The sequence below is a fragment of the Schistocerca gregaria genome, chromosome 5, assembly GCF_023897955.1.
Source record: "Schistocerca gregaria isolate iqSchGreg1 chromosome 5, iqSchGreg1.2, whole genome shotgun sequence".
Taxonomy (NCBI): Eukaryota; Metazoa; Arthropoda; class Insecta; order Orthoptera; family Acrididae; genus Schistocerca; species Schistocerca gregaria.
In genome coordinates this window covers 235,839,344-235,853,725 of record NC_064924.1, presented here as the reverse complement: position 1 = coordinate 235,853,725, position 14,382 = coordinate 235,839,344, and the positions used below count along the sequence as shown (strand labels likewise).

The 14,382-nt window shown below is 42.7% G+C and overlaps 1 protein-coding gene across 6 annotated transcripts in view; it reads right to left on the bottom strand.

The window, feature by feature from the left end:
* The window catches only part of LOC126272075 (high affinity cAMP-specific and IBMX-insensitive 3',5'-cyclic phosphodiesterase 8), a 1,931,196-nt gene that overhangs the window by 196,263 nt on the left and 1,720,551 nt on the right, over positions 1-14,382 (bottom strand). For all 6 annotated transcript variants that reach the window (XM_049974623.1, XM_049974624.1, XM_049974622.1 and 3 more), the window contains 2 exons: positions 10,651-10,778; positions 8,367-8,474 (listed from right to left, as the gene is read on the bottom strand). In XM_049974623.1, coding sequence (XP_049830580.1) covers positions 8,367-8,474; positions 10,651-10,778 — 236 coding nt within the window. The remainder of the gene's footprint in view (positions 1-8,366; positions 8,475-10,650; positions 10,779-14,382) is intronic.

Here is a 14,382-nt window from a genome sequence, read left to right as displayed (position 1 = left end):
ACGTTCCTCTGTATTTGAATACGCATGCCTATATGTTTCTTTGGCGCTTCAGTGTAAAAGAACTGACAAGCTGTCGGCATACCTACAGCTGACTGCTGTCATACGTAGATGCAGCGACTTGTGCAGGTTTAAAAAATAGGGCGATTAACTCTTCCGGGGAAGGTAGAGGGGGAGGAAATATGTCTGAATAGCGTGAGTTTGTTAACTAATCGTGTGCTCCTGGCGCGCAGACATGTTGTGAGCACACTCGTGCCACCATTCCGAGTAACAGCCGTGGAAACTGCGAAATTTTATGTGCTGTTTATAACAGAGATAAATATATGCGGAGATTTGAATTCCTGTCCATGCGCTCACATTCAATTCTTCCATGGTTTTCCTTAATCTTTTAAGGCATATATTGGGTTGACCCCCATGAATCACACGCGGCCGATTTTCTCCCCTCCCTTGTTCAGTCCCTCGTCTCTAATAACATTTTCGTCGACAGGGAGTTAAACACAAATCATTCTTTCAGAGTTGAACGTTAACCAAGACACTGCATGAGCCCCAGATCACAAGCTGCCGTGGAACAGCAAGAGCAAAGAGGGCAAAACCTGGCTTGATCCCAGTGTTTAGTACTCACAGGAAATGCGAAAGCACGGCCTATCCATCCTCTTGACCTCAAGAGTTTCAAGCAAGGTGTATCAGCAGAGCTATCGCAGGGCCAATTGTTCATAAAAATTCGATACGTACGCGGGTCTGAAACAAACGAGCAGTGTCTACAACCATGCAAGCAACCTCTCCGATCGAACGCACTCTTCAGAATCAGAACTAGAGTGGCGCTGGCTAGCAGCAAGTAGATTTTTTTGTGCTTCCCGGAATGATTAGATTATGCCTTAGCGATATGCACTGACGATTAGGAAACTCGTCTCAGAGGCCACGTACCCTACAGAATACATTCCCACGCTTGGACGATACCATTTGTTTCCCTGTGCTCACACGTTGCAAGCCTACTCAAGCATTCAACACATCGTTTAAAACACACGCCAACCTGTGAATTACTAAAATCTTTTCCCGTATAGTAATCGTCATGAAATTTTATATAGCCTTTCCGAAAAACAATAGCCAACTGCTATGAGTTTCACATGGTGAACCGCATCTCCACCGACGAACTTTGAGGTTGTTCAGGGATACCTTTTGAGTATTTTGGTTATGTGACCCACGATCTTCTTCTGATCGTTATAGAGAAATAATGTAAGTACTTTTTATCCGGTTTTTTACTGCAATCACCCTTGTTCCTATGAAAATACCTTAGCAACAGTGAAATACCCTGTAATGTGGAACCCCCAAGACGTACAACACGAAACACAATAATGCAAGAACTCTCAGTCGCAAATGTACGCTGATATGGTAGCCGTCGATGCGTGAACAACTCTCCGTAGCGCCGTTGTACCGCATTCAGTGATCCCATACACGAGGTGCATATTGACCAACTTTCATCAGTAAATGTATTCGTAGTACTGCTGTGTATCATCGTTACGCCGGAAAACAAAACCCTGGACAGAAACGAGCAGTATTTAAAGCAAACATGACGACAACAAGATAAAAAGCCCATTACTGTAGTCAACAGCAGGTACCGGAATCAAATGGAAACGATACATGCAGAGTATAGTTTCTATATTTGTGCTGTGGTGCACTGTTTTGAGTACAGTGCAGTTACGAAGCTTACTGGAGCAAGAAATAAAACGAAATGAAATAACCCTGTAACGAGCGGCCTAAAACCATGTGTCCGTTATACGAAAATACTCAGATAGTACTTCTCAACAAGCTCTGCAAATTTGTCAGTAGAGTTCCGGTTCACACTTTATAACGGAAATTTTTCTGAAATATTCGAAAAACCTAACATTACATTTTACAACTTCCCATTAAAAGTAACATCCCGACACAGCAATATGTTTTTCTAAATACATCAGCATATGGCCTAAAATAAACACTTTCACGCAGAATGGTTAATTAAATAGTAGGCCTATTTTGTATATAACAGTAAAAGTTACGTGATGTCTCATTTTTCAAACAGCATTTGCTATTTTCAGGTGATTGACATTATTTTCATTTGTTATTCTGTCTGAATGAGTTAGTGTGTGAATGCAGCACAAATGCAATGGACAAATTTTGATATTTGTTGATGATTAATGATAAATGAGAGTTTGCATCCGGTTGTGTACTCGAGGAGTGAGCCACATAAGTCTTAAGTCTTACGATGTGTGTAATGTAAGATAGCCAATGTAAGGATTCTAGAAGCAAAATCTGTCTTAAGACTGGTAAAGATGTGAAAATTTTCCGTTTATTTGTTTTTCTGAAAATACGAAGTTTGGAAAATGATTAATGAAAATTTGGAGTTGAGAACTGGTCATAAGGGGTATCACCGTATTGGTTGCAAAAACTATGAAGCTAATTTGCTATAATACGTTACAACCAATCAGAATAGAGAACATTCGCGCGTTCTTGAAGGGAAAGAGAAATCTGCAAGCGCTCGTCACGAGGAGTCGTAATTCAGCTTCAGTAGTGTGAAGACCTAGGTTTCAGTTCTCTATCAGTTTTGTAAAAATATTATAATTTGCTTTCGTTGGGAAGTTCACTAGATCGAAAAATCATGAGAGCAGCTGTAAATATCGTTTCCGCAAGTTATGAGAATTTTAGAGAATTTTTAGAGGAATTCTTTTGATGGGCAAAAGAATTCCGCAAGATGTGCTACGTAATCGACATTCTGAAATTTCAGTTTACTGAAGACAGGAGAACTGAGGGGTACTGAACGAACGCACTGTATTGATAAACTTCGTGTGAACTTTACAACTGTTTATTGACTGGTAAAAAATGCCGTTCTTTGGACAGTAGGTAGCGAGCTCTAGTACTTAGCCCGGCTACTATTGAGAGAACGTCCTTTGTGAGAGAGCGTGTAAATGTAAGTTTCAACGTCAAAAATTGTGTGTTACGTCGGACTTCGTATCAACATATAGAACGTAAAAATGATAATAAAGGACTGACATCTTAGATAAGAATTTGATTTATGTAGTGGGTTAGGTGGAAACTATTAGAATGAAGCTTCTCTGCAGGAGGAAAGAGAAAGTTTTATGCATCCTGCTGACATGTATAACACAGCCCCCCTTAACACCTTCACCAGGTGTTATCACATTACACTGATGTAACAAAAATCATGAGATACCTAGTAATATCGTGTCGGATCTCCTGCAGCAACTCGACGTGGCATGGACTCAACAAGTCGTTGGAAGACCCCTGCAAAAATATTGAGCCATGCTGCCTCTACAGCCGTCCACAATTGCGAAAGTGTTGCCGATGCAGGATTTTGTGCACGAACTGGCCTCTACATTATGTCCCATAAATATTCGATGGGATTTATGTCGGGCGATCTGTGTGGTCAGATCATTCGCTCGATAGTTCAGAATCGCGACGATGGTGGCACGGTGATATGGCGAAGTGTCGTCCACGAAACTTCCATCGTTGCTTGGGAACAAGAAGCGTTTGAATGGTTGTAGATGGTCTCCAAGTAGCCCAATATTACCATTTCCAGTGAATTATGGATTCAGTTGGACCAAACGATCCAGCCAATTCCATGTAAACACAGCCCACACCATTCTGGAGCGCCCACCAATTTGCCCAGTGCCTTGTTGAGAGCTTGGCTCCTTGGCTTCGTGGGGTTTGCGCCTCACTCGAACCATACTTTCGGTGTTTACCAATTGAAATCGGGACTCATCTGATCAGGTCACAGTTTTCCATTCGTCTAGGGTCCTACCGATATGGTCACGAACCCAGGAGAGGTTGTTGTAACCGCAGAAAAGCCAAGTCTAAATGCAGTTGTTCTCAGACGATACACCAGAAATCATACGGGGAGATAGAGTTAACAGGGGACGCCAGGCGTGTCAGAGGGGTCACAAAAGATAACGACGCAGCCAGATAGCCGAGGCGGCGGTCCCAGCGGCCAGGCAGCTGCGCGTGATAAGCAAGGAAGCAGACTCAGCTATTAAGATAAAAAGGGCGCTCTGGGCAGGTCCCTTAATAAGCAATAACTTACAGTATCAACACTCTTGGCTAGAGGGAGAAGTCTGGGAGCGGAGAGAGAAAGAAAGAGGGCCCTAGGTGGGGACCGCACTACGTCATGAGGAGCCAATGAAGGGCTCAGGACGCAGTGCGTGACCATATAGGGAGAGGCCCCTCTACCCCTCCACCCAGCTTCTGAAGAAAAGTACTGAAGTTAATACTAAAACAATCCCTAATAAGGAAAAGTTGCACTCGACGCTACGTCATGCCAAGCGCTGGCGGGGTCGAAGGGGAAGAACTAACAAAACTCGGAGGCACGCCGCTCCGGGGATCTCTCTCTCTCTCGGGTTTAGGCAGCGACGGTAGTCAGCGTGAGTAGCAGCCGACTTGGGCTGAGGGCGGGCTGCAGGCAGACACTTGGAGATAGTCGCCGATGAGCGTTTAGGCAGCGACCGCGGGACTCTGACGTACGGTGCTAGTGTGGGCAGCAAAGTGCTGGAAAGTTCTATCAGGCAGCCAGAACGGTGGAAGTCAGTCACCGTCTCTGTAATGGGCTTGGCTATTCTGTAGGTACAATCACTACGCAGTTAGGGTGATCTGTATTCTTTATGAATAAATTAGAACTTTTATAACGTCCATACGAGTTTACTTCTACAAACATCCTAGCCTTGTACCTTCACACCAGGGAATTTAACATCTTAGCCAGATCAAAAGTCTCCCTCTCAATTAGGTCAACCGGCTAATTCCCGTTTACGAACCGTGTCGCTCAATCCCTCGCAAAACCCACGCTTGGGACGCGACAAGGTGCTGCAGGCGATGTCAGGCTGTTATCAAAGGCTCGAGTCGGTCATCTGCTGGCATAGCCCATAAACGCCAAATTTCGCCAAACTGTTCTAACGGATATGTTCTTCGTACGTCCCAAATTGATTTCAGAAAGTATTTCACTCAGTACTGCTTCTCTTACAGCACTCACGACTCTATGCAAACGACACTACTCTCCGTCGTTAAGTGAAGGCCGTCGGCCACTGCGCTGTCTGTGGTGAGAGGTAACGCCTAAAATTTGGTATTGTAGCATACTCTTGACACTGTGTATCTTGGAATGTTGAATTCTTTAACGATTTCCGTAATGAAATGTCACATACGTCTAGCTCCAACTATCATTCCGCGTTCAAAGTTTGTTACTTCCCGTCGTGCGGTGGCGTCAGAAACCTTTTCATATGTGTCACCTGAGTACAAATGGCAGCTCAGCCAATGCACTGCCTTTTATACCCTGTGCACGCGATACTATCGCCATCTGCATATGTGCATATCATTATCCCATGACCGTTGTCACATTTAATATTTTAATATTATTTTTGTCGGAACAATGCATAAACTTTTTATTCATAAAATCTAAGCTCACGATGAGCAGGTTAGGGGAATGTTGGGCTGGTGACCAAATTTCTCCTCAGAGAATACATCAGGTGAACAATCAAAATGCAATATCGCATAGAAAAAAGTTCTCACGATTTACAGACAGATGGCGCACACGTCTTAACCTCCTTAGGTTACTTCGACAACTGGGGCTTCAGGAAAGGCATTCGGCCACAACGTTAAACAAATAGTAGCATTTGCTAAATCGTGTACCGCGAATCCCATATTAGACAGGCTAAATGATACGGGAGAAAAGAATAAAAAGAAAATTTACTTGATTGTTAGCTTACTTTAGTTGTACTGTATTTTCCCAATAAACATGTTTGCACACAATGACAACATGCTATTTTAAAAACTGAAATATTGACTTTTATATAGGCATGAATCTCATATTTTTAATGTTAATAAATTGTGTTATGTATCTTAATGTAGTCAGTTCATGACACCATAAACTGTACACCAATTTTTTTAAAAATTAAGAAGCCATCCTTCATAGTTTTTGATGGAAAACTGAAACAACTGCTATTTTTTTGCGGGTTCGTTATGAGAGAATTTCCCCAGGTAGGGTCCACACCACAGGTTCAGCATAGGTGTGTACCGACCGTAAATCCAGTCCTGTGGTAGAGCGGCTTTTGCTACTGCGCATCGTTTTGTCACTTGCCTGCTTACAACTACAATATGAGTCGTACCCACGTCCGTCCCAGCGCAGATTCTGGGTACAGTCTTGGCTACAGACGAGCAGGGAACAGGAGTTGGAATGAGAATGAATAAGCTCTAGAAGTAGGCAATGATGACGATGAAAATGATGATACATATGTACAGAGTTATTCTTAAGTGCCTCTGGGGTTTTGTCAGACTACTGCGCGAAACTGAGCACTTGTCATAAGACCAGGAAACATCTGATTCTGTAAATAATCGAATTCCCGTGCATGAAATAGTTCCAAACCTGTGAATACTTTTCCAAAGATTTACTGCGTTAAATAATAAGCGTTACCCACGTAACCGACATAAACCTTACAAAAGGTTACAAATTATGCATAAAATTTCTTGGAAGTCGTTACGTGCTTTCAGTGAGAAACACTGCATCTAGTTTGGATAATGACCACTCCGTTTCAAGAAAAGCTAGTTTTTCACGTATCTCAGTGTTTATGACGTCTATTCTCCTGAACTGAGTGTCATATAATGGTATAATTCTACATGAGCCCTCAGTGGTATATGTGGATCTGTCTGCAGACTGTATTATGAATAGAGTTAGTAGTAGAGAAGTAATCAAACTAAATGGGTAATACTTCCTAATGTTCTACAGAAGAATATTTATTTCGTCAGGAACAGTTTTTTGGGCTTTAGGCTTGTTAGGACATCTTCAGGTGCCAACTGAATGTCGAATACACACATAAAATTACTTACCAGAGTTGTTACCTGAAAATGGCTACGAAGCTGAAAGCCAGTTCGTGACAAGTAAACACACTATTTTTGTGTAGTACGGGTCCACGGGTTCAAAAATTTTTTAACTTACCTCATCTTGCTTTCAGCTGTCAGAATTTCATTTTGTGATTGCAATTTAAGCAGTAAGCTACTTTCAAGCATGTACAAAACATACTGAGTTCAATTTACAGTATGACTAACAATAGGTAGAATCAGTTTTGTAGCTTTTTCATATTCATGTCGTATACTTATAAGCTTTTGAATCTAATGTATTATAAGCGAACACTTTAAGTTGTGTGATGTATACAACCCACTCAGAGTCGCACCACATAAAACGGAATATTGAGTAGTATCGTTGACTAATTGTCCTTTCATGTGCAGCTAGGTACTCTACGTTGTTATCCCTGCCTAACATTAACCCATATGTCAAAATATTGTTTGTAGGTTCTACGAATGTCAAAAAACTACAAAACTGGTTGAATCTACGGTTAATCTCATTGTAAATTGTTCTCATTACCTTGGAATATATTTGTAGATGCTTGAAAACGGTTTAATTGTGAAATTGCAATCTCAATATAAAATTCTAACAGCTGAAAGCAATAAGGAATCCTAATATGTATATTCGAAGAACGTTAGGAAGTATTAATTAATATTTTTACCGTGTCCTGAAAAAATTGCAAAAATCAGTTAAGGAATCAATAAATTAAAGCCCCATGCCTGACACTGTAGTTCTACTGCATGAACAACGACAATGTAGTAAACTATAAACTTTTTCCTTTGATGATTTTGTGGTGGAGGGCATCAGCGAGAAGAAGTTTCGAAAAGATTTCAAATTATCTGTAAAGTTTGTTGGAAGTCACTTCTTAAATACTGGATGAATGTAAGCTTCGCACTTCCGAGCCGAGTGTTCCCCTGCCTCAAGACATACAATTTCTAACGCCAATATTTGTCTTATTGTACTAAACATTTAACACAAGAACGCACCTCTTAATGAGTAGAGTATAACAGCATTTGAAATATTTAAATTTGGTCAATAATTATACGAAATGAAACTTCCTGGCAGATTAAAACTGTGTGCCGGACCGAGACTCGAACTCGGGACCTTTGCCTTTCGCGGGAAAATGCTCTACCAACTGAGCTACGCAAGTACGACTCACGCCCCGTCCTCGCAACTTTACTTCTGCCAGTACCTCGTCTCTCATTCTGGAACTATACGAAATGTTAGAAATCAATTTTTTGTTGCCCCTGCACGCCATTAGCTAGGCAACCTGCCATTGGAATTTGCATCATGACCCACGAACCATGAGCCGAGAACTATGAACCATGAACTGGGTTAGCCGGTTAGTAATATATACGAATTAATAACTGTATCGACTGATACGTTTCTGTTTTGTACAAGTCTTGCAGTTTTGTCACAGTAGTCTGCTGAAGCCCCAGAGTAGTAACGATATTGAGCAAGCCGTGAGCAGTGTGATGCGAGCAGAGCAGGTACTTACGGACAGCAGCGCAGAGATGAGGTCGCTGGTGACGGGGTCTCCCGGCCGCACCTTGTCCTCCTTCATGACGGGCGAGTAGAGCTCGGTGGTGCGCAGGATGTCCACCACCTGTCGGCAGATGACCCTCAGCACGGCGCCCATGCCACTGACAGCAGCGCGCCCGCCGCCCTTATCTGACACCTCATGATAGGCGACCGGGACCGCATCTCCGGGAGGCACCTCAGAGATCGCTTACTCCGCCGTGGGTGCGCGTCGAGATAAGACCGTTATCGCGTCTGCGAGAACGCCGGCACACGGCGCGAATAGCGTGAATCCGTGAGAACGCGGAGGAACCCTGTCACCGCGTACTGCGCGCCACCAGAGATACTGTGCGATTAAGTACGCGCCTGCGGTAAGTGCTCCCTGCATAACACACCCACACTCAAAGCTCACAGTAGCTTCGCGATAATCCGTGTCCCATTTTGTATTTCCGTCGCTAGACTAGTTACGGAGCCTTCTCTTATCTGCCGCTGCTTCTCTATATTGTTCGTTTCCGTATTTAAACGGAACTGCCACTTTTAAAAGCTAGCGTGGCACGCAGAGCAGCTTCCTCGTGTCAGTTAAGATTTTCGTCCCGATTTTCAGTTGTTGAGTAGTGATTTTTATTTTTATTAAGGAATAAGCAAATATCGCTCAGTATCGTTACGGAAGAAAAGTTGCGGAGCTATAAAATGAATACTCATTCTCGTGCCATAAACTAAATGACCTTTCAGGACTTGCAAGGCAGAATGATAAGGTCGCCTTTCCAATTAAACTCAAATAAGGGTCCTGGTGTTACTGAGATGGGACGCTAAAACTTGCCATACACATTTCTGTACTACCGATCGGAATCGAGAAATTAACACAAAATAAACACGAAAGAACATCAAAGATTAAATTTGAATCTAGGATGCTGAATCTGATATTTTTCCTATACGATGTAAAAGTGCAGAAAACATTTCTGTTTTCAAAAATTATTGAGAGCTACTTTGCTTATCAGCGAACAAACATTTCGCTCACGTTTTAGTTTCTAGTTATTACCATAAGAATGACGGAAGCAATAGTTAATCCTCATTCTCAAGCGATAAGAGCTTACACATGTCCAAATTGAAATGGCGACTTGTGTATTCTCACGAATGAATTTTCCATTTCACTCAGTCTTACATTTGCTGTAAAGAAGACACCCACGAACACTTGTCAGATTTCATGGCGGTCTACGATTATAAACGTGACATATTTACTTTCAAAAACTCTGACTACTTTTCTGGTGTAGGAGTTCTATCGCAGATACAATTATTGCAGAATGTAAACTTATTTATGAATTTTATTTATACAATGAAATTCATTAGTTGAACAAAGGTAACAGTTAAAAAGAATCACTTACAACAAGAGCCTTCTCAAAGTATGAGCAAAATAAAAATAGTGTTAAAGTAATGATTCTTTGTTTGGCTTTTTACTATGATCACACTGTAAGTACAAGAATGTCTTATTATCGTCACATAAAGAGGAATAATTATAAACAAAGGACAGCTAACCATAGAACATTTAACGAGGTTACTTTTAAAGCATTCATCACGTGTTCGAGAAAATACTGCCTCTTCACTGCAATGTCCATGAAATAGTAATTTGTTCTTTTATTTTTAATGAATGGACTTAGAAAGGCCTGTTTTCTTCCTAACTCAAAACGTGACTGATTCCTTCAAGATCGCGTACGTTAGAGCTGTGTTTATTAACAGCAAAACGAATAACATACTATAGGACAAAAAGTCAGAAATCAATAAGTTTTATGTAGTGCTCACATCCTCAGAATTATAAGCACTTATTGCCCCACTCTTATGGAACGGGCACTGAGAAATGAAGACTTCCACAAACATTATGTTATGCACCATATAACGTAATTTATTTTCAGAAAGTACTTTCAAATGTACTACAAGCCTCGTGTTGCATCGCAGCTGAGCTCCACTGTCCTAAAGTATGCCCCGTACTTAAAAGACAACCGCGAGATTTTATCTCATGAATTACGAGTAAATTACGTAAGCGAACTTGTTCTGCAGAGAGCTTTGCGAAGTGAAGCACGTAAGCGCATCTCATTGGCTCTTACCACCGAGGGAACGCGATGCGGCAACGGAACGTACACTGCGAATCTCGAAAGAGGTGCTCAGGAGAACGGAATGGCGAGACACGTGGGATTGAAAGGCATTACCCGGCACTTCCTCCACGTTTCACTGCACGTAGCACATGTTCTGCGCGCCCGATAAGCACGCACCTTATCAAGCATGTGAACCACTTCCGGTGAGGACGTCTCCTGCGCGGTGGCGATGAGAGAGATGACCTTGGTGATTGGCGCCTCGATCGACAGGTTGTGCAGTTTGGCGATGCTCTGCCGCCGAATTCCTGCAAGCACACAGAGTTACAAGTTCAGAGTCGTTCAGGGTCGGAGGTCACTCAGATCAAGGTTTACGACTCATAAGCATTGCTTCACGATACATCTACATATACATATAAATCTATTACTTCGCAAGCCATATTACGGAGTGTGGTGAAGGGTTCTTTGTGCACCACGGTTATTTCCCTCTTTTATTGTACTAGTCGCGAATGGTTCGAGGGAAGAAAGATTATTGATAAACGTCTCTTACAGCATCTGTCACTGGAGTTGGCTGATCATTTCCCACTTTCGCGTTTGCTAAATGAACCTGTAACGAAACGCGCTGCTCTTCCTTGGACCCTCTCTATTTCCTCTACCAATCTTATCCGGAACGGATCACCGACTGAAGAGCAATATTCTAGTATTGCTCGAATGACGGTTTGTAAGCTACCTCCTTTCTGGGTGGACTACATTTCCTGTGGATTTTTCCAATCAATCTCTACACACTCCTCGGGGACATGCAGACCGAATTTTGTCTCGAGACCATCCGGAGATATTCAAGAAAACCCAGGAAACTACGATCACAATTGTAAGTGGCAGCAAAACAGATCAAAGAAACTCTTTAACAGTACAAGCTGAACAAATGGCTCTGAGCACTATGTAACTTAACATCTTTGGTCATCAGTCCCCTAGAAAGTAGAACTACTTAAACCTAACTAACCTAAGGACATCACACACATCCATTCCCGAAGCAGGATTCGAACCTGCGACCGTAGCGGTCACGCGGTTCCAGACTGAAACGCCTAGAACCGCACGGCCACACCGGCCGGCACAAGCTGAACGCCTATCGACAATTGAAACTGAAAAACACACACAGCACTACATCCAAAACACCAGGTTAGAAAATCCACCTATCGCAGCAAGGCAGCGAGGCCCTGCCATCTATGCGATCAGAGCAGTCAGTCAACTGGTTGCCACAGGGAAACGGGCAACACAAAAATCACAGACACATTACACACGATAAAATACACTAAGCGACTAATTTAATATGCGAATTGGCCACTCTGGTGACCAACTTAGTACCTTACAGCATCGAGACTGCTACAGTTGGCTCAGGAAACATCGTCAGAGTCCATCAACATTCACTAGTTGCCTAACGCACCCATGCATGCAGTTCAAATCTGCCAACCGCCCTACCACCTTTCCAGACTGTCCTACAGTTCTTTCTTTTTTTTCACTGCTCGCCGTAACACATTTACACCTCTGCCCTACACCGCTATTCTTCAATTGTTTCTTTGTATTAGATCCCAGATGGGACCACATTAATTGGTGATCGCACCCAGACGTATGGACAACATTGCTGAGCTGCATCCTGTGATTCCACGATAGAAATACTAACTCTTTTCGCTGAGGTGACAGCAAAACTTTTTTTGCTGGTCACCATGCAAGTGTGGGCATGAAGGAACTCCATTTTTCCTTTCTGTAGCTCAGGGCAGTGAGAAAGGTTCCTGTTCCCAAAATCAAGTCAATCTCATTTTTCAACGCCTTGGAACACTAATTTTAATCTAACCTTCAAACACCTCCCCGTATGACTGGAAATGTCGCGCAGACATACAATGTTCAACCCCAAATTGTCCGTTCCCTCCGATCCAGTAAACGTCTTCCGCGAGATATGTGGTTACTGGTACATAAAAGACACCTTTTCAAAGTTGTTGTAGCTGATTCGCGTTTTTTGAGAATAACCACTGACACGAAATCCATGCGCTCCTTCTCGACGAAACCTCCCTCCAACCCCACCATTCCGCAGCCATGTCTCTTTATATCCTACGTCGAACAATCCTATTGCCTGGGGCGGAGTTGCTATAAGCCATTTTCTAAACATTTATTTTCTCCCTCAACCGCTCCTGAATGATCCAACTGAGTACCTCGACTTCACCTCTTTCTCCCAAAACTCAGACGAGTCCTCGCCATTATCTGCATTCGCCATAATCATCTCATACCATACAGTTTGCTAATCCACATAGGCCGAACCAGCGTCACATACATAATAGCAACTCTCCTGCACACCTTCTGAAAAACAGTTGTGTCGGCAGTTTATCAACATTCACAATGGCCACGAAATCTAGAACCCAGACCACAACAGGTCTGACACAAATACCACCTCAGTGCCATTACCCTTATGTCTTGAGAGGTCCTAGACCTGACCGTAACCAGATCTCATACCGCGTACCAAATTTCACCTGTTCCACTCCTAATCATTGTCCCCGATAAATCAAGGATTATTACGCGCGGGCTAGAAGGCATACCGTGCCCAAATCTATGCCCTAATCGAAAGCCATGACTTTAACCTTCAATTCCTGACGACATCTAGCATGAAGCTTATTTCCCGCAACACGCCGTCTCAGATGCAATTTCCAATCCTCTCCCGCTCCGAAATGCCTACTATGATGAGCTATTGCCGTCTATTTGATGCAAAAGTCATAGCTTTGGCCCACCAATGTCTTTTTTTAAAATCATTATTTATTGTAATTTGTTTTATGTGTTTTGAAACGTCTCTCTAAGTTATGTAACGTTTCGCTGAGAAACCATTTTATCCGCTGCCAGCCTGCCTCTTCGTGGCAAACTGAAATAACGGTAAAGAGAGAAAAAATTCTTCTTCAGCCATCGATGACCCACCTGAAGATGACTGGAACGTGTCCAGTCGAAATGTTACGGACTGTAATTAACGACGACCGGCAGCGAGCCCCAAACTTCAAAATGGCTCTGAGCACTATAGGACTTAACACCTGAGGTCATCAGTCCCCTAGAACTTAGAACCACTTAAACATAAGGACATCACACACATCCAAGCCCGAGACAGCATTCGAACCTGCGACCGTAACAGCATTGTGGTTCCGGACTGAAGATTTTCTAGTTGAAAATGGACTACTGGAGAATCTTCTGAGTTTATGCAGTGGCGTTTGTTGAAGGATTTGATATAATATGGATTCCAATGTCTTCAGTAATTCGCTGCAGAGCGTCTTTATGTTAATCGTCTGAGCGAGTAATACACCTGACATCGTGACAGTAGGATTTTGGTATTAAGACTTAATCAGTCAACACCTCATTGGGCTTGGAAGAGATACCCGTACGCAACGAGCCAGACAATGAAGACGCAGGAAATGCAGCCCCAGGCAAAATCCGTGTGCTTGCGGCGTAGTACTGTTTTGTTACTGTATCAATAAGTTTCTTTAAAGTCACTGTTTAAAATGGCGATCACGGTAGACTCCGATACACAACAAACTTTCGCATGCACTCCGGAATTGCAGAAGACGCACATACTTAGTGGCTGCGGCAGTACTTTCAGCTAGATTCACAAGAGCTTCATTAGAAATTTTCATGAACTGGGCTCTTCATATGTGTCTATGACAAAATCTTCATCAGATTCATATCTCGTGACTAAGTGGGGCACGCAAAAAGACAACTGCGACCAACCCATCGGTTACCGAACTGTATGAGAGGATGATTTGAAAGATTGCGTGCGAAACATGCGAATTTTAGCTGCACATTTCTGGAAAATTTCTTGAAACATTTTCAAAAAAAAAAAGCGTCTCCATTCCGATACATGTAAATTGCAGTTATGCTTCATTCAGT